The following is a 21,968-nucleotide window of genomic DNA, read 5'->3' as shown; positions in this document are numbered from 1 at the left end:
CATAGCGATCTCAGTAAATTCAGTGAATCATTTACATGATTCAATGGTCTTAAGTTTATGCATGTAATAAGTTAGAGTGAGTAATGGATTTCGAGTCCACACAATAAATTTCTTTCTCCTACTTTCTACATTTTATACAAAAGAATAATAATAATAAGAAGAAGAACACAAAAACACGAAGCTATTAAAAGTAAGCACATCTTCGTAACAAACACTGACATATTACTACACTGAGCTGTTGTTTATCTGCTTCGTAGGATTTGAAATATCAGGTTAATCAAATGCCGGGATATCTGAAGTTCAGCATGAAATACCACAGATTAATTATTTAAAACACAGATTAGGTACCTGTTTTTCACAAATAGATAAATTCGTAGCAGTTGTTGTCGTCAAGGGTATATTTTAATTGATTTTTGTTATCTAAATGAAAATGTTGAATTCTAAGAATGTGGAAATGTTGATCATATGCCATCTTCCTTTACGTATTAAGCCCACTATCCTGTTTACATACAAGCGACGAGTAACAATTAATAATTATGTCATTTAATTATTTTATAATTATTATTATTAAATATTAATATAATGATTATACATTGTTCCTAATATAAACCTTTCGATTTTGTTTGGCATGGAGGCCTACTAAACAAATTGCCATCCTTCAGTCTCCCTGCCACCTTCTGTAATTGGATAGCCAGCTTTCTCTCTGATCGTTCTGTGCGAGTCATGGTGCAGTAGATGGCTCCCTCACTTAGCGATTCACCAGCAATGCTGGAATGCTTCAATGCTCTGTCTTATTACCTACTCATTTTCTCCTGTACCTAAATTATCTACTGACAATAACCACTAATCCCATTCACAGCTTTGCAGTCTCCACCACTCGTTTGACAAACCATGCAGTACTCTGACATCCAAGGCCACAAGATCATCTACAACTAGTGCCTTAAACATTTTACATACTATCCTCCAATGGTGCGAGGATAGCTTTGTTATGTTCAATGCCACCAAAACACAGTCTTGCCTTTTCTCGCGCAAAAGAGATCCCAGTTGGCCTATCCTTACACTCAGAAATACGGAAATCACCAGACAAGATCAGTTTGCTTGGACTAACATTTATCTCGAGTCTTTCTTGTCATATCAATAACCTCCTGAGCACCCAAGAATCTTAGCATGCTCTTTCGTTCAAGCACATATTTTACACCCAACCAACTCGTCAGTATATACAAATCCCAAATAAGTTCATGTTTATATATATATATATATATATATATATATATATATATATATATATATATATATATATATATATATATATATATATATATATATATATATATACACGTGTTAAAGATGCCAAGCTATTTTAAACCTGGTTTTACTCCATATTCCAAGTAAGCAAACAGACAAATAAGTCAATTTTGCGCCTGCACGTATTGCAAGTCTAGCTGACCCTCAAAGTAGTGCAAGACAAGGCAACTCATGGTAAAGGTAGAATAAGCTCTGATCACTATTCTTAATATTTACCCTTAATGCAAAGCCCATCTCCTTGAGGAGATGTATGATGCTATGTATTAAATGCAAGGGGCCACTACCCAGACCGGTTTCGACCTTTATTGAGGTCTCATCAGTGGGAGCCAGGATTTTCTTGGATTCTAGAAATACCAAGATTTTAGTAATACAGAGCTTATAAGTATTTTACCAGAACAAGTTACCATAAGATGTTTTAACCTTATTAAATAAAAATCTCAGGATGAGATATAAATGGAGAAATAGCTTGGCATCTTTAACATTTATTATACCCAAGGTAAAATACTTTCTACATATATATACATATATAATATCATCCATCCATCCATCTTCAAAGCCCACCTTTCCTGATTGGGTTGTGGGGGCAGCAGCTGCAAGAGGGACTTCCAATAGTCACAATCCTCCTCCACCAAGCTCAGGTGTTCTGGTGGGACTCCAGGTTTTGGATATAGTCTATCCAGCGAGTCCTTGGCCTTCTGTGTGACCTCCCACCCTCTGTCTTGGTAAAGATGGCCTGTTGGGGAGCCTCTCTTGTTAATAGAAAATTAACAGCTCTTCTGGCCAGGTGTCCGTACCATCGTAACTGTGATCTCTCAACACGGAGAAGCAGCGGTTGAATATTGAGGGTTTCCCGAATTGCAGAGCATCTGACCCTATCGAGTCTTGTCAGTCCAGCACCCCCTCGAAGGAACCTCATTTCAGCCACTTGGATTAGTGTCCGCATTCTTTCGGTCATTACCCAGCTCTCATGACCATAGGTGAGGATGGGGGACATAGACTGTATTGAAGACAGCCAGCTTTTCCTTCTGGCTTAACTCCCGCTTCAGTACTACCAAACGGCCAAGCTCCCGCAATATTGCGCTTGCTGATCCAATTCGAGTATCTATCTCTACGTCCACTTTCCATCACTCATTAATATGAACCCAAGGTATTTAAACTTTTCCACCTGCCTCGGCTGTGCCTATCAATCCAGTCCATAAATATTATGAAAAGGAGGGGTGACAGAACACACCCTTGGCGGAGACCAACGGAGACTGTGAAAGGTTCAGACTTTATGCTGTTTACCCTGACACAAAACTCAGGGCATTCATACAGAGACTTGATGGCAGCTAATAGTTGGCCATCCACTTCATACTCCTGTACTACTTGCCAAAGCTTATCCCGAGGAACCCGGTCATATGCCTTCTCCAAGTCCACAAAACATGTGTAGACATTCTTGGCATATTCCCAAGATTTCTCAAAGACTTGCCTTAAAGTGAAGATTTGGTCAGTTGTGCTTCTACCAGGACGAAAGCCAGATTATTCTTCTTGGAATTTTGACTAAACTATGCTCCTGCACCTAGCATATACTTTCCCAGTCAGGCTGAGCTGAGAGATGGCACGATAGTTGCTGCAATCTCTCTCTCTGGTCTCCCTTCTTGAAGACTGGTATTATTATGCCTGTCTGCCACTTCTTTGGTGCTCTATATATATATATATATATATATATATATATATATAGAACCTGGTTTTACTCCATTTCCCAAGTAAGCAAACAGACAAACAAGTCAAGTTTGCGCCCTGCAAGTGTTGCAAGTCTAGCTGACTCGGCACGTAGTGCAAGACCAGGGCAACTCATGGTAAAAGTAGAATAAGCTCTGATCACTAAAAGGTGTGCTTTGCATTACGGGTAAATATTAAGATTAGTGATCAGAGCTTATTCTACTTTTACCATGAGTTGCCTTAGTCTTGCACTACGTGCAGGGTCAGCTAGACTTGCAACACTTGGAGGCGCAAACTTGACTTGTTTGTCTGTTTGCTTACTTGGGAAATGGAGTAAAACCAGGTTTAAAATAGCTTGGCATCTTTAACATATATATATATATACACTAGGGGGACTCTTCCCCCCCCCCCTAGCGCCTACGGCGCCCAACCTACCCGAGTTTCGAGCTGGTAAGCCGGAGACAAAAAACGTGAAATAAAAAGGTTCAAATTTCGGCTTATCTTTATATATATATAGTAGATGTAGATATATATATAATCCGGAAACTCTTTTCTGGAAACCAAATATAGAAACATTTTTTCATGCCACTTCAGGCTTCCATTAAACAAGATGATAGTCCCACACCTTGCGATGGATTTATCTCTTACCTAAAGACATTCACAAAAAATACATGTTCACGTTAGGATTTGAAGCTATAACTTGTTAGCTGGAGACCAGATACACAAATCGCTTGTCCAACCATCGGCAGATTAACTTTAGTTATTATTACAAGACACCTCCAGGGAGTCCTAACACTCATCGAGGGAGGGCACTATTCTACAGCTGTCTGCTTCCACCAACCGCAACTACCATCATCATCATCTACACCAACGCCATCTACCACCCACTGCCACCACTAGATTTGCACAGACAATCATAAACATTCATGCCCACGGCGGGATTCGAACTCGCAGCCTTTTTGCTAGAGGGCAGATATACGCTAACCACTCAGCCAACCAGGCAGTTAATATTCTGATTAATATCTCTCTAATCTGCTATGACTCATTACATCTGTTCTCCTGTAGGTTTGACGGCTTCTTAGAGGGGAAAACAAATGCCAGGGTCGGGAAAAAAACTTGCTGACTCCATGTGAGACTGACTAATTTCAATTAAAAAAAAAAGTCCTAAGAAATTTTCTTTCTTGAATCCTGAACGGAATTACAACTCTAAATCATCCCATATAAAAGATTTCTTTTATATACTGCGCTACTGATGCGATTTATCACAAAATCTATATTTGTTTGGAATCAGGCAACCGTTTTTTTCCCATGCTGAGGGAAATTGAAAACATGCAAATCTACGTCCTTGAATTTGTAGGATCTTTTTGATAAGTGGAGCTAATTTTTAGTAAAATTCAGAGGAGATTTGAATGTTATATATTTTAAGAACGTGAACCACCTTTTTTGCGGTGGTGTTCCAAATGGTATGGAAATAGAATTTTTTGATCCTTTATTTATTTATTTTTTTTATTTTTTAATTTTTCATTTGTATTTTATTTCATCTTTGTTTTTTATTTATTTTTGGAGGGGATGTTGAGGAATCCCGGCTTAACAACTAAACAATAAAGATCGCCTTACCGCGCATTTAGCGGGCTGAAATTTGGACTATAGAACTACTACTACATTTAATACTCATTCCATCGTTTGTCTTTCTCCTGTGTGTTTCTTTGTGAATCTATGAAGATTCCAATGCAAAATGTTGGCTTGATAATTAAATAAAATCTAATGTTCATTATTATCCGTAGACGTCTGTTGCTTGCATCAGTAGTGGGTAGAGAGAGTTCTTTTTCTTATGAGTTATTCTTGCAGAACAAGAAGTGAGGGACAAATTTTTCACTCTCATCTACCTGATGACAAACTTATCAAGTGGTAGTGTAATCAAGTTAAATAAACTAGAAGTACTGTGAATCTGATCCAGAATTCACATGATCTTCAAATAAATACAAACTTCAAATTTCATTATCTCAACGAAACCTGTTTTCAGACAAAGCAACATTGCCCATCTAAATTCTGAAAGAAATTATCTCAAAGTGGATTTGGAGAAAATCTTTACCACGGATTCATCTATACATACTTGTTTTTTCTGCAAACTTTTGTTTTCAGAAAAAAAAACAATAAAAAGTGCTTTCTCAACCTTTAGTTCTTATTTTGTCCGAAACGTTGTATTAACCATAAAATAAATTAATATAAAGTTAAAATAAAGAGATGAAGAGGTGATTCTCTATTGAGTATATATATATATATATATAAGCTTTGAGGAAAGATTTATAGTTCACTGTAAGAAATTTTGTGGGAGGATAAACCAAAACAGTGAACTTAAAATAGCGCAATGCATACACTGTTACTACAAAGCTCATTTATATTCAATATTTCAGTTCGTGAAAGCTTATGTTTACTATCCCTATCGAGATGAGGTGTATAATCTAGTTTAAGCAACGTTCAGAACAGATAGCATCCTCTGAGAATACCTATTACAAAACAGCGTGAAACGTTAGTATAACTGCACGTTTTCTGAATAAAGAAGAAAGGATTTTCCTCCATTAAAATGTGAACTAATTAGCAAAGTTTGTTGTGTTCTGTACTCCAGTTTAGGAACATGGGAGGTCTCTCTCTCTCTCTCTCACTCTCTCTCTCTCTCTCTCTCTCTCTCTCTCTGTCTGACTGTCTGTCTTTTCCTTAGTAGAACGAAATTTTTGGAAATGGTTTATCTAAGGAAATGCAATACACAGAATTGCAACGGAAAGAAATATAAGCCTTTTTTGCAGAATATATGGAAAGGTTAACTGCCAATTGCTTACCGAGATACAGTCTGCTGATCAAATTACGAGAGAAATAAACTCTTTATATTTCAGTAGTAAACTCTCTTTCTTGCCATGGAGGCTTATAAGAATTTTGGCGATCGAAAGTTGATTATACAAGCATGTATGCAATTCCCACTAGCTTTAAAAGCGTCATACTGAAATATGCCTGAAACATTGCAATGGTAATCGCCAAAAAGTTGTTCTTTGTGAATTCTTGTGAAAAGAAACTAAGCACATCTTCGTCGTATTACAAAAGCACTTATACCGATCTCAGGTGAATGCTAGGTCAATATTTAAAATAAAATCTTGACTTGTTCCTTTTTACTTTTTTCTGAATGCTATAAACTTCACTATTTTTCTAAGCTCTCACACAGTTAAATTTTTCTGCGATGAGTTTTAATCGCATAATGGATGAAAACTGTGGTGATTCTTGTTTATTTACTCAGTGTATAGCATCCGTTATTGATGTCCAATGTGTACGTACCCTATTTTCCAAACTTTTATTCAGTTTTACGTTAGTATAAATTGCACATTTGCGATTCTGCATGGCAAATGAATAGATAATTTAAAATCATTGGCAGGTTCACTAACGTTCTTACTGCATAATGCACTGTGCTAAGACACCATACAGTGAAACACTGGAGTTTGCCAGCAGCAAATGAACGGAAGGGTTTATTGGAAAACATAAAATGCACCATGGAATATTTAGAGGGAATGACTATGAAGAAACTTTACAAATAAAAATGCTGTAAAATATTACAGATTACAATGAATATATAAAATAAACTACATGATAAAAGTAACTGAATGAAAAAAGAAACATTTAATTGTAACAAAATGCTCTTAATATATAATATAATATAATATAATATAATATAATATAATATAATATAATATAATATAATAAATAATAATTATTTAAAGATTAGCAGTGGATATTATCTCCAAGACCAAGATTAAGAATAAATTAAATAATCTGAAATAAGTATTAAAAATAGAGAGGAAAACGTTTTATCTTGGACAGTGATTTATAAAGCGAAATGACAGATCAGTTAAAAGCATGCGGTAAAGCTGATCGGAAAGAAATTTCAAAAAGTAGTTTGGAGATTAGAATAATTTTTTTGAAAGGGTGATTATTTTAACTAAATTTCTCACCATATACTCTTTCCTCCCAATTTCCTTCATTTTTTCTATTTATTCATCCCTCCAAGTCTCCAAACTCCCTTCTGAAATTTCTTTCCAGTCACCGTATCACTGACATTTTTTCCTGTCCCTCACTTCATCATCCAGCCTCGTGAACAGGCTGATTCATGATAAGACACCTAATTCTCTTTCTTTTTAAATAATCACATCGAAATTAAAATCACATTTAAATGATGTTCGAAATCGAATATCATCAAAATTAGGTTAATTTTTTAAATGCTGTAATTCTCAAACCGCTTTTAGAGTGACTAAAAGCGGATTGCAAATGATGTAAGCATAATTTTTGTTAGGGTTAGACAAGTGGGGCGCTGAACTCTGTCTCTGCCTAGCACATATACTGATGTGTGATTAATTAATGGTGTTAAATGAAATTAGAGCAGTGAAATAAACACCTTAACAGTTTCATTAGGTAAAGAGGAAAAGAGTTTTATCAAGTTGTTTTGATGTGGAGTTATTAACAACAAGGCAAGAGTACTCATTCTGAATATGTTTTTTCAGTAATTCTGTAATTCTGATAACCACAGAACTGAAGTTATTTTATTATCATTAATTTTTTTTATTAAAAAAAAGTACATTTTACAGATCCAACATGACACTAATTGTACCGCTGGAAGTACACCTAATTCTTGTTAACTCTTTATTTATTTAAACTAAATATAAAAGATTCTTAAAATGATTATGGCCTGCCCATCGCACTGGAAGTTTCCTGTCCAAATTACAATTTTATTAGTGTCTGAAGTTTATGAATTTACACACTGTAGAGTATATGACTATAATTTTTTTTCTTTTTTAATCTGCCTTGTTCTGCTAAATGAGATCGTAATATGATACAACTATAAAATGAGTTTACTGCCTATAAAATGTAATAACGTGTAAAATATTACTAAAACCTTAACACAAACTACGTTCCTTAAAAACAACTTTTCTTATGATAGAGGCTCAATTTCATATAATGATTAGCAGCAGTGTGCGTTTATTTCCGCTTTGTCTAGTGAATATTACTAACCGGCTAATGCGGTCACCTTTTTTATGATACCTATAATTCGTTTTCTTTTTTCTTTGTCTAACCACCTCTCTCTCTCTCTCTCTCTCTCTCTCTCTCTCTCTCTCTCTCTCTCTCTCTCTCTCTCTCTCCAGTGTTATATCGCAGCTCATATATTTGGACTGTCAGAACAGCAGGATGAAGTTATAGTGCATGAGCATAAAGGATTTAACAAAGTTTTTACTTGGAGCAATTTCGAGAAAAAAAAGTATTGACTTCCTTTTTATTACGATTTATTTTTAGTGAAACATTTTTATCCCCTGCTCGGTGAAGTATTCATATCTTTTCCAGTGTATAACAATAAAAGTATGTGTATATTTTTTCCGTGAATATCACTCGAGAAAGGTTATAAACGTATAGCACATTAGTATCTAGACAATCTGGAAACCCTGCTCTAGAGACGAAACTTTTCGAGCTATTTCCGTCTCACAGTAAGCATGGTGGTATATGTGTGTGTGTGTGTGTATGTGGAGGGGGGGGCAGTCCTTGGTTTTACAGCTAGCGACGAAATTCATCTACTGCTTAAAGCGAGTTCGAATCTCGTCCTTCGAAATCAAATTTCAGCAAGAAAATATAAATCCAAATTTCGAGGCTTGTTTATGAGTCCTTGACTTCTGCACAGTTGTTTTTTGGGATTTGTGGTAGCCGTGTCATCTGCCATTACAAAGTGTCACAGATCTTCGTGTCTCCTTTATTCCATGTCATAAATTTCAAAAGAAATATTCATATAAATTTATTTCTAATTTCGTAATAATTAGTGTACATTTTTAACTAGATTCTCTGTGTATTCAGTAATTTTGGCATAATCGTAATATATTTCAAAATATGTTACGATTATGTCTTTCTAATTTGAACAGTTTTAAATTTCCTAAGGAGACATGTTTCACTTAAGTGATTAGACATCCTAGTAGATAAACCAAACCAGTCAAACTGAAAACCTATGTTCCTATGTTTGAACAGGACTTTTTACAGAAAAAAAAAGTTTTTAACAGGATTGTTATTAATTATTAACAATAACAAAACACCAATAGACCCAATCTTCATTTTGTTTATTCATAAGTTTTACTGCAGAAACTAAACGAATATCTTCATTTATTTTCTTTCGTGTTTATCCCCCTCCTCTCTGTATGCATGTACCGTTTTATATATACTGCTCAAAACAATTAGGGGATATTTTGGTTTTCTTGTAAATCATAAAGTTATAAAAATAATTTACAAATGTAACGCAATTTATAATAAATATCGATTATTTAAACAGTATCTCATCAATTACACCCTATCCACAAGTAAGAAATATTTATTCATGTATAAAGTACCCAACAGTTATAATTATTTACAGACATTTATAATTATACGGGAGAAACTAAAATATACCCTAATTGTTTTGAATTTCACGTTTTAATAAAATATCCATTGCTCCACTTGACATGAGTTGCAAACATAAGAGTATGAAATACTTTGGAAAACAATCCATTATAGATGGGTAAATATTATATGATAAAAACGCCGATTCCTTCTCCAGCCTAGCGCTTTTTCATTCGAGGGTGTGTTGAGAATCAACGTTGGTATAGAAAACTGAAGTGGGTCTGCAGATCTGTAATCTGCCCACTCTAAAGTAATTGGTGCTATGTCTCTAGGCAACAGAATAAGTGCTTAGACTGTTACCAAGGTTCTCTTCCTTTTTGAAAATAAACTATGTTACGGTAGCGGAAAGTTTCTGGATGACTAACAAACCTAATAGTGTTTTAGAAATTAAACAAGCGAGTTTACCTTTAGTCACAAAGTACCAGAAATCTCCAAGCTTACTGCGGATGTTTGATATTTCCGAAGAGTTTTTATCTTTCTATTTGATATTTCTGAAGAGTAAAGTTTATAGATTACATTGAAAACCTGTTTTTGATTATAGAAACTCTCTCTCTCTCTCTGTAAGTATATACTGTATATGCACATACAAAGAGAGAAAATACAAAGTTTTGTCTGTTTATTTGCCATACTCGTTTAACGTGTTCGTTGAAAGTCGGAATTACGGTTTTGAATCCTTAGAATACTATATTTACTTTTATTATAATACTCCATTATAATAAAAGAAAACCTGTTCAAGAATACGTAAAAGCGCCAGAATATTTCCCTATTGTTAAGTCTGCTTTAATCTCGTTACAGGAATATTTCGTTGTGTTTATGCCGAAAAGAAACATTTAATGGAATAATCATAATAATAATGATTTAGTGACAGTGGACGATAACAAACGATGCTATTTTAAGAACAGCCAGTTACCTTTTGTTATAGCTCTCAACGTGTTGACAGTCTAGTACAGGAATCGGCAACCTTTTCAGACTCGCGGGCCACATTCAACTTTTATTTTTAATAATCGGGCAGCAAGCGTTTAATTAAGAGAAAATAGTGAGTAAAAAATAATTAAGTTATAAATTTTTATTATATCAATTAAAAAAAAACACAGAAATATTTAAAGTACCAGATACGGTACTTTATCTGCTACATAACAAGCATGAAAATAACTCAATGAAAAATTATTATCACATAAAAACGAAGTAATATAGTTTATGCATCACAATATGTGTGCTCCTTGCTTAATGTGACTTTTGTGATTGTTTTCCCTTAGCTAAATTATCTAGATCCACTTTACAACCTGAGGTGCAAATTCGAATCGAAGCATGCAAAGTTCATCAGTCGAGTCGAGAAGAAAATTTAGTTTTTCTAAAACTCATGGCAGAAAATGTTTATTCAAAAATATTTGTGCTTCCAAATGCGACTATCATCTTCTTTGCGGAACTGATTAATACTTCAAATTTTTTTTTGGTAAGCATCGATAAAATGTTTGAATATTTTCTAACGAAAATGCGTTCTTTAATGTTTCATTGTGCTGTAATTCCAAAACTTCCATCTGTAGTTGGTTTGGTACATCATCAATGTCGACATTAAAAGGGTTCAAACATAATCGCTTTTCGATGCTATTTTTATGAAAATCAACAAATCCTGTTGAAACTTCCGTTTGTAAATCTTCAATAATACCAACAAAAGTTTCCTTTTGTTTGTATTTCCAAGTTGCACAGGTGATATCACGAAGTATAGGCATAAAATTATTTTTAATTTATTATTCATATTATAAAATGTATTATTTAAATAATTCAACATAAGGGCCATATGTCATATAAGTATGGTCAACCTTTTATGGGCCGCCAAAAATACACGTTTGGGGCGTATGCGGCTCGCGAGCTGCCGGTTGCCGACCCCTGGTCTAGTAGATCAATAGAAATATATCGATGAATAATGCCGGCCTGGTTGTCCGAGTGGTTAGCGTATCTGCTCTCCAGCCAAATATGCTGAGGGTTCGAATCCTGCCGTGGGCATGGATGTTTTTGATTGTCTGTGTAAATAGTGGTGGTGGTCGGCAGTAGATGGCGCTGGTGTAGATGATGAAAGTAGTTGCGGTTAGTGGAGTGGTGGAGACGGAGAGCAGTGCCCTCCCTCTATGAGTCCTTAAACTGCCTGGAAGTGCTATGTAATAATAATAAAAGTGTGTGTGTGCGTGCGCGCACTTTCGGTCATGATGGGAATAAAACGTGGACTTTGACTAAAAAATTAACCACCAAGTTGGGGATTGTTTAGAGAAAAATGGAAAGATCATTACTCAGTATTACTATACTAGTCAGAATAATATAGTCTAGTACGCAGTACCACTTGCATCCAAGCTCAGACTAACTTAGAAAATATAAAATCAGAAAAGTAGTTACTCTTTTCATCAGAATGAGGTCACCACTTCCATCCATAAAACTTCGACAAAATCTCCTAAAATATCCAGGGATTTAACGACTGTGGTGTGACTGCAAGACACCATGCTATGCACAGATTAAAAAATCGGTTGTAGAAGCATAATTAGATATCGACTGATTATCTAATTATGCTTCTACAACCTTCAGCTGATCTACAAAATGTCTCGACAGATACATCAAGTTTGATCGAATGAATTTGAACTCTTATACCGTTGTTATGACAACACAAACAGAAATACAGTATCTGAGAATCTTTACAAATGTCGCTGGATCCTAAACACTTAAATATAAATCTTAGTTTTCATTTGTCGAAATGCCTCTTAGCTACCATATACGGGCACAACAATAAACGCACATCTAGACATAATTTAAAATGATTAGAACCCTACATAATTCTATATAGTGGGACAGTTTACTAATCTGTAAAAATAATTTACAGTTTTTGTCTATTAGAAAAATAGAGAAAGTGGCCAAGTTTTGGTGAGTTGTGTAAGGAATGCTCCCTACATTGATAGACTGAGTTTGTGGTTTACAGAAGTTGGTTCGTTGATAGGCGGAGAAGAGGGGATATGATAGAAACTTTTATGTTACTAAAAGGTTTTTATAAGATTGATTCAGGAGAAATATTTCAGCAGTGGGGTAGTGGTGAAAGAACAAGAAGTCATCTGTCGAAATTAAGTAAGAGTGCAATTAATTAAAAATAGTCTGAGGATTAGATTTTTCGCTTGGAGAGAATGGTGAATGAATGGAGTGCGTTGCCTGACTTAGTTGTAAGTGCTTCATCTGTCAATGAGTTCCAGAAGAGGTATGATAGATATTGTGTGGATAGTTTGGGTCTTCCGCGGTGGGTCTACTGACTCCATGGAGATACCTGTATAATAATACTAATACTATTAATAATAATATTTATCCATGTTAATTCAGGTAAGTTATATTTAAATTTATATTTAACTAGGGAATTTTATCAAGATTCCCCAGAGTAATTTAGGTTTAGGCTTCTCTTATGTTTAATTTTATACTGAAAATTAACTGTGCATATATACCTTAATATTCTATTTATCATTGAAAGCTTGAATTTTAATTATAGCGAATTATCTAATGAAAAGGCATTAAGAAGCCACGATCTGGAGTGTTAACAAAGGTTTCCTAAACATAAATCTGTATATAAAATTTACTATATATTATTATTATTAATTCTTCCTCTTCTACCTTTATGCTGTCCCTCGACAGCGTAAAGTTAGAAGAGGAAGAATTAATTTTTTATTCTTGCAACCGTAACATAAAACATATATATATATATATATATGTGTGTGTGTGTGTGTGTGTGTGTGTGTGTGTGTGTGTGTGTGTGTGTATCAGCCTCCGTAGCTCAGTCGTTATAGACGAAGCCTTTGGTCGAAAAGACCTGGGTTCGATTCCGGTCAGTGACGTGAGGAACCTTTATCTGGTCTCTTTCGACGAAAGGTGAGTTAGCTGTTCTCATACGGAGGTAGAGGTGTTTACCCCCAGAACAGGCAAACTGGCTCCGTGAAACTTGCATCTACGGACATAGTACACACGGGGAGGCATAGGGCTAACCACCTTGTCTTCGAATTACGGTTGAGGATGCAAGAATAAAAAAAAACCTCGATACCGTAAAGGTAGAAGAGGAAGGATTAAGAAGGGAAAAAAATATATATATAGTCAATTTTTATGATAGAAAGTATTTTTTATCTTTATTCTTTATCTTCCAGAAAAAAGCAAGTTTTAACCCCATTGCTCACAAAAATCGACTGAACATGCACACAATTGCACACATATGATAATAGTGATTAGGATTAGAAACACAAAGAAGTGGGTAGTAGCCGTATTCTAGTTACATTTCACCAAACATGTCCAGCAGATAGTGCACTCAAAGTGCCACATGGATGAAAGTTGGAGCTAGGCAGCCAGACCAGTTTCCCTAATCCTAACCAAAGGGTTAGGGTTAAATCAGTGTAGTCTACTCCTCTCTTCAGAAAATTAAAAAACTTAGATTTATTTCATTTATAATATAACATTCATATAATTGTACTAATATAATATAGTACAAATGCAATAATAAAGGTGAACAAATGGCAATCTACATTTTAATTTTAAATAGTTTCGACTAGAAATCCTGTATACTGAAGCACAGTTTTCGTTTTTTTTTATTGCTATATTTAATTCGTAACACTCTTTCTAGCATTTATTTTATTAAAATAATTATCTCTATGTGGTTCTTTGTGTTATATTCATGTATTTACACAGCTGTTCTTCCTTCAAACACGATATAACTTTCTGTAACGTTAATGCGATGACTGTTTTCATTTTTTTCTAGTATTAAAATTATGTTTAATAGGAATTTATTATAGAGTTAGTACTAAAAATGCAGTGAAACAATATACTCTTGTTCCATTTTTTTCTATCGTCATTTAGCAGTGTCACTTTCAATTCCCAAATACATTGCAATCATTTTAATTATCTATAGTTATTGCAAGTAATTACTATATAATTAGTTAAAGACTAAACTCAAAATTCCAGTTGATGAAGCAATCGTCGGTGAAAGTGACTACAGAGTATCACTTATCTGCAGTCTTTATGTAGCTCGGTGTTCTAGACTCTGCACCGAAAAAGCTTCTTTTAGAAACCTTTTCTTGACACTTTTATGAAACTCCACTGTCACAGGCAGAAAAATAATAAGAATCCGGTTGCAACGGACAGGATGGAGCAAGCATATTGCAATATTGCAGTAAACTGAGCCTCACATCTGCGAGAGAAATGCAACAAGTGTAACAACGTAGCAACAGCTCACCGTGTAAAGAAATCAGTAAGAGTCGAGATATTAAGGAACAGCTGGCTTTCTCTTTTTTTTTTTTTTTTTTTTTTGCACACATATATACACAGCAAAAGAAAATACGTTCACATTTCTTAAGAACAAAAGATGAATATATCAAAAGGCAACACATTAAATAGATATAAGAATACGAAGAGATAAAAATCAATAACGTATAACATGTCACACGTAAAAGTTTCCGAGAGAAAACAAAGAACTGAATAAAAGGTTGTAAATCAGCTCAGAATGAAAATGAATTGATGTACCTGTCTGTCTGAAATACGGAGAAATGTTGCCAGCAATCCGTGTAGTGCATCCAAGTCGAGATTTCAAATTTTATTCTAACACTTACGTTCATTTATTACTCGAATCAGTGACTAAGAAGGAAGAAATCATTTTAAGAGCAATTTATAAGAGAACTTCTGAGCATATAAAATTGTGGAATTACCTAATACATATGATGGAACAAAAATGTTTTAATGAAAATCAGATGTTTTATTTTATGCAACAACAAGTTAGCAGTCATAATATCACTTACCGTATTATTTACGCACTTCACTCAAACGTTTCGCTGTAAAAAAATCAATGAAAGAGCTGACTTTTTTCTTGAAACATACCTCTTCAATATAAGGTTAGATCTTGGCAAGAAAGAGAGAGAGGGAGGTGGGGGAATAAAAGCCGCTTTCAATATTCGATAGTTGATTTCTGTACTTGATCTTTCACTTAAGCTGGAAATACTTTTTTTGCTTCTCGAGAAAATTAGAATATTCTTAGAATTCTCAGTCAGAAAGTCTCAGTGTCTTTGATTTCGGAATTCAATTTAAATGTACGATCACAAGATGTATGGTTACACGACACATATTAAATTAATTGTCATCGTATTTTTCTAGTGGCGATATTATTTGACAAGAGGACGGATTTTATTTTATTTCCTACGTCTTATCTCCGCATTTTTAATTTTCTCCATATAGCCTACCTAAAAGAAAGTAAGAATGATAATACGCATTTGTATTAACAATAGAAAGGATTTGTGCTAGAAATTTGTTTATCTGGTAACTACCCTTGGTATATTCTTATTCCTTTTTTTAGTGAACCTTGTATCTAATCTTGTTTCATACTTCTGAAAACTTGTTATAGATAGCTTTCCTGTGGATAAAGTTGATAGCCTAGCACGATGAATCACTACGATGTAACAATAAAAGTGGATTTAATCAGTTTACAAAATAATATTGAATAACTAATATGAATAAGCAGTGCAGGTACTTAACCAAAATTCAGATATAAAAGTATAATATGCATTATAACATCAATTTAGTTTACTTTGTATGCCAAATTAAAACAAAGATCAGTGGCTAATAATTTTAAATGTATATTTTTATATTACTAGCCACATAATAGTAATCCAAATCTTTCTGTTGGTGGACAACGAAAACTGCCATCATTTTGGGTGGCATATTTAGATGTTTAGCAGTTTTATATTTTTGCTTTTATAATACCTAAAGGTGCGTGGTGATCTGGTGGTACATTTTAGGAGACTCGTTAACGCTCTGTTCCTGCTTTTAAAAATCGCAATGGAAAATATGAAGATTATTCAGGCCTTAAGAACAGACACGTGTAAGTGAATTTCTTCTCTTGAATATCGTCTTTTCTATTACAAGTGACAGTTTCACAATTATGTCAATCCATCTAAACACTGGTATTGGAGGAACCGGTGCAGTCATTCTAAACTGCTGATAAGATGATTCAGATCGGAAGAAGAGAAAAATTATCTAAATGAATATCATTTCTACTTGAGGCTACATTACGGATACAATTAAATAGTATGTATACCTTGGCTTAAAGATGTAGGCTAAATGTCTTTTTTTTGTTGTTGTTATAGTTGGATAGAGAGAGAGAGTGAAGGACTTGAAATATGTGTCAAAGCAGAGGCACTCATTTGTAGACGAACGCAACTCTTCAATGAGCAAAGTGAGGGTTCATTGCCTGCTGTTCTCCACTTTTCTTGTAGTTTATCGAGGTAAGGTCTGTAATTCTCTAGAATGTAGATTGGAATATTTGACAAGAAAAGTGAAGATACCCTGGAACTTCAGCGGACCAGTTGCGTTACATGAGAAAGTATGAGTTGCATTTTTTTTCCTGTTTACTGAACCAAGCCTTTATCTGAGTTTCGTTTTTATCCAAAACTCTTATCCAAGTAGCCTATGTTTTTTTTTAATATAAAGTCGTTAGATTATTATTATTATTAAGAGAGACCTCCGGGGAGTCAGCGACTCATCGAGTGAGGCCACATACTACACGCACCAGCTATCATACTTATTCTTGAATTCATTCACACTGCTTGCACTCACAACATCCAATAGCAATCCATTCCAATTACGCACCACCCTCTAAAAGAAAAATATATCCCTAACACCCTTCATTCTCAGCTTCCAAGGATGCCTTTTCATCCTTTTCCCACCCTCCATAAATTGAAATCTTGTATGACCCGTTCAGAAGTTTGTAAGTCTCAATCATATCACCACTTGTTCTCCTGTTTGCTAGTGTTTGAAGTCTGCAAATTCTCAAGCTGTCTTCATAATCAGTATTTCACAATCCTGATATCATTTTTAACACTCTCCTTTGTACTCTCTCCAATATATCAGAATCACAACGAAAACCAGACCTGCGCACAATAGTCCAAGTGAGGTCTTATTAAGGCCTTGTAAAGAGGCAAAATAATATCCTTATCTTTACATGTGAACGTTCGTTTCAGCATTGCAATTATTCATGACAAAGCCCATTCCCGTCATTAACGCAGTTATATACCATTGTCGCTCTTACACTCACACCATTCCTCTCTTTATAATTTAGTTTCCCTGATTCTCTGTGTTAGGTCTCATACCAGTTATTAGTTTTTCCAGACTCCTGATACCAAATGCATTCAGGTGTAGGCCATCCCTCTTATAAAAATCCAATCTTTCCTCAAATTCACTTCACACATCCAAAAACTCACATCCATCCCTTCTACATAGCCTACATATCGAATCGTTTGCCATCATAACCCTTCTTTTTAATTCATTTTGATCATAGCGAGGTAAAATACAACGATTTTCACTTTCTCACTCTTCACTCTCGCCTCTTCCAGACCCTTTCATGTCCTCTCTCATACTGACCTTATCGCCAGTTAAATCGTTCGTACCTACTACAACTACGATTTCATTTACTTTTCTTTTCTGTTTTTGAATTACTTGAGTTATATTTTTAATTTTCGCTCCAGGAAAATTCGATGTTATAACGCTTTCATCTATAGCATGTTTTATTATAGAGTCAAACATACCAAATAACTTCTTTCTTTTTACTAACAACGTCACTTACCTGATTTTCGTTATTTCCTGACTTACCTGTTTCCTTGCTTTGTTGTTTCTTATTTTCCTGTTCATTTTTCTTTTTCTTCCTATGCTCATTTAAACGTCTCTCAACTTTTTGCAATTCCCGCGTTGTTTCTCTGAGGATCTGATTCAACTTCGCTATTTTGGCGATTAATTCATTTTCGTTAACCTCCTCCATGTGCGCAATAACCTCGTTGGCAGGAGACTAATCTTCTTGTTCTCGCCTGCGGTGCTTTTTTTCATTACCTTTTTTGGCGCCATTTTAAACGTATACTTCTTCTTATTGTGCTATCTTCTATCGAAGGTCAGCGACCATCTTGGCGAACAAACTGCGATCTTGTGTTAATCTGAGCAGTTGTGCACTGCTCTTTCCTGTCTACGTCTTGATGTTGTCAAACCATGATATTCTTTTTCTTCCTCTAGTTCCTTTGCCATCAATTCTTCCTACCAAAATAGTTTGTAGAAGTTGGTATTTGCTGTTTCTCATGATGTGTCCAAGATATGATGTTTTTCGTTTCTTGATTATTTGTACAAGATGTTTAGCTTTGCCAATGGATTTTAAGACATCTTCATTGGTAATTTTTTCTGTCCATGATATCTTTAGCATTCTTCTGTATAGCCACATCTCAAAGGCTTCGATTTTCTTGATGGTTGTCGCCTTCAATGTCCATGTTTCAACTCCATAGAGCAGAATAGACCACACGTAGCATTTTAGCATTCGGCATCTGACTTCCATGTTTAGGTCTTTATTGCAGAATAGTGTTCTCATTTTCATGAAGGACTGCCGTGCAACTTCAATCCTTGTCTTTATATCTATTTCTGGATCCCACCGTTCATTAAGCCAGCAACCAAGATATTTATATCTTGACACTTGATCAATATTTTTCCCATTGAGTGTCAGTTTCATTGATGAGGCTGGATGTTTGCTGATGATCATGTATTTTGTCTTGTTGATGTTTATATTTATTCCCATTCTTTGGCTTTCTATGTATACTCTGTCAACGAGTTTTTGGAGATCCATAATGTTATCTGCAATTAGCACGGTGTCATCTGCATATCGTAGGTTGTTAACAATCTTTCCATTTATTGTGATTCCCTTTGGACATTCTTCCAATGCTTTTTTAAAGATTAAAACGTATACTAAATATTGAATTATCTTAATAAAAATATATGCTAAAATACTAATACACTATAAAACACTAAAATCTACATTAGTATATATACTATAAAACTAATTTTCTAAGGGAAAACAAAATAAAAACAAATAAAAATCACCAACTTTACAGGAGCACTAAATTCGCCGACCAACCACTAAGTATCCTAGAACCAAAAAAGTCATTAAAAAAATAATAATAATAAAAAAATCAGCTAACGCCTTTGAAAAATAATAATGGATATATTAAAATGTATTTTTCGTGATAGCAACCCAACTTGAGATTCATACTCTTTTCATGTTGCTTCAATAAATAACTTCTTCACCTTCCGGCTTCAATATATCAAATTCCACCGTACTGTCGATAATTGTTTCACCCTTACCTTTTCATGAGCTTTCTGATGCAATAGCTAAATCAAAAGCTTCAGGACGTGAAAATGACTGCTGCCTAATGTGATGATATTCTAATATGTCTACTTCTTCTTCTTCTTTTCACGTATTAGGCCTAGTGGCCTGTTAGGGGGGGGGGGGGTTATTAGCTCTTTGGTCCTTAGCTCTTCTAAACCGTACCCGTCCAGAGGATAAGACATAGGACACACCGGGAGGATATGCCTCCCGGTGTGTCCTATGTCTGTAGATACGGGTGTTAACGGGGCCGGTTTGCCTGCTTGAGGGACGAAAAATCCCAGATAAACTGGGAGAAAAACCCTGCAGTCCATGCCCAAGACCGGCTAACTTGGCTATGTCTGAGAAAGATCCTTAAGCTCCTCACGTCGGCGACGGGAATCGAACCCAGGACACTCCTTTCCCAGGCATATTATTGCGAAGCGCATACGCCAATCGGCTAACCGCGCGGACGATAGTCTAATATAATACCGAAAAGTGTTGTAACCGATTTTTAGGAAATATTAGAAAATAGATAATGTTCGTACTTTATAGCTCAAGAATGGAGTTTGCGATTTAACGAGTTTTTTTTTTTTTTTTTTTTTTTTGCTGATATTGCTCTATTACACATCTCTAGTTGGGAGATAAGGAATTCAGAGAAAGCTCTTAACTTATTTACGCAAGTCCTGTGCTTTCATGTTTTAATTATAGCAACAAACTTTTCATAAGGAAATGTTATTTCCACTCAAAATTGATTGTGCCGTATTTAAAAAGATTGGATTTTACGATCAAGATTATGGCAGAAAATTATTACTGTTTTCTATCTTTATTTATTCAAGAAGAGTTTTCTACGTAGTACATAACAAGTCTATTCATAAAAAAGGATAGTACAAAATGTAGCAATTTTAGAACTATCAGTTTAATAAGTCATCCAAGCAATTTTTTTCTTAAAACTCTTATTCTTTAAGATTGAGAGGAAAATAGAAAGTATACTTTCAGAGAACCAACCATGATTCCGTAAATACAATACAACAGATCACTTATTTAAAATATATATTATTGGAGAAAAATATATTGATCGTAATAAAATACTATATCGCAATTTTATGGATATACAGAAGGTCTCTGATTCACTATGGCATGAGATGTTTTGGACAAAACTTAGCTAATATAGAATAGATAATAAAACAGTACGCCTGATTAAAACGCTTTACCGTTCCTAGAAATATTAATATAAATCAGTGGCAACTATAGCAAACCTTTCAAAATGGATAGAGGTGTGCGTCAAGGCTGCGTACTTTCGTCGATGCTTTTTAACCAATATTTGAAATATATAATGAACTTAGTCTTGGAAAACAGTGGTATTGGAATTAGAGTTGGTGGCCCAAAAATCAGTAATATCAGATTTGCCGATTACATTGACCTAATAACAGAGAATGAACATCAGGTACTTTAATTAACAGAGAGTTTCTAAGTCACTTAGCTTAGTGATTATGGATTAAAGATCAGCATTCACAAATCAAAAAAAGATGTCTTCAAGCAATAAGCCTATAAAAATTTCAGTTAATGATGCAAAATTTGAAGAAGTAGAGAGAGATTCACCTACTTGGAAAGCGTACAACACAGAGATGGCGGGTCTAAACTTGATATCAAAGCACGCATTGCTAAAGCAACTGGTTCCCTTCAGAGGTTACGGCTACTTTGGAAGGAAATAAAATACAGCTAACTACAAGATTGTGTCGTCGATATCCTTGTTAGCTCTGTACGGATGTAAGAGTTAGACATTGTTTAACACTTTCATTGCCAAGCTGAAAATTGGAATTTCGTGTGGTGGCCAAATTTTTTTTATTTTTTTATTTAGTTAGCGACGTCAACGCGATAACGCGTGATCGGCCGTTTGGTGAGAACTCGCATCGCGTGATTGGCAATGAACATGTTAAAGAAGATGAGTAAAGACTCTTGGTCTTGAAGATGAAGTAACGCCATATGCGGTGCACTAACAAATGACGAGGTTAGAAGGAAAATCCGTTAGGACACAGGAAACTATCACCGTTAAAATTCGTCGAAAACAGTTCCGGTGCATGGCCACGTGGCTAGATCAGATAGTTTACCTAAAATTAGCACTAGACTAGTGGTAAAATATAAATAAATAAATAAATAAAAACACCGGGCGACTCAAAATCACCTGGATAAATACTATTCGAAAATGGACTAATTCTTCGTTCTGCACCTTGTTAAGGAGATACCAAGACCAAAACACCTGAAGAGAGTATGTTAGTACTGTCTCATTTATAATGCTAGAATCGTCTGCATAGACTATGGATGAAGTATAGCAATAGAGAGAAAC

General features: G+C 34.8%; 1 protein-coding gene across 1 annotated transcript in view; it reads right to left on the bottom strand.

The window, feature by feature from the left end:
* Positions 1-21,249, bottom strand: part of LOC150110578 (U-scoloptoxin(11)-Ssd3a-like) — an 84,447-nt gene extending 63,198 nt beyond the window's left edge. Inside the window, exon 1 of the mRNA XM_090394967.1 lies at positions 21,228-21,249. Within this exon, the coding sequence (XP_090251093.1) occupies position 21,228 (1 nt within the window). The 5' untranslated portion in view covers positions 21,229-21,249. The remainder of the gene's footprint in view (positions 1-21,227) is intronic.
* Positions 21,250-21,968: the final 719 nt, after the last annotated feature.

Source organism: Typopeltis vanoorti, chromosome 1, assembly GCF_054136105.1.
Source record: "Typopeltis vanoorti isolate ZY-2024b chromosome 1, IOZ_Tvanoo_1.0, whole genome shotgun sequence".
In the NCBI taxonomy this organism is placed as follows: Eukaryota; Metazoa; Arthropoda; class Arachnida; order Uropygi; family Thelyphonidae; genus Typopeltis; species Typopeltis vanoorti.
The sequence above is the reverse complement of the archived record's forward strand: the minus strand, read 5'-3'. Positions and strand labels throughout refer to the sequence as shown.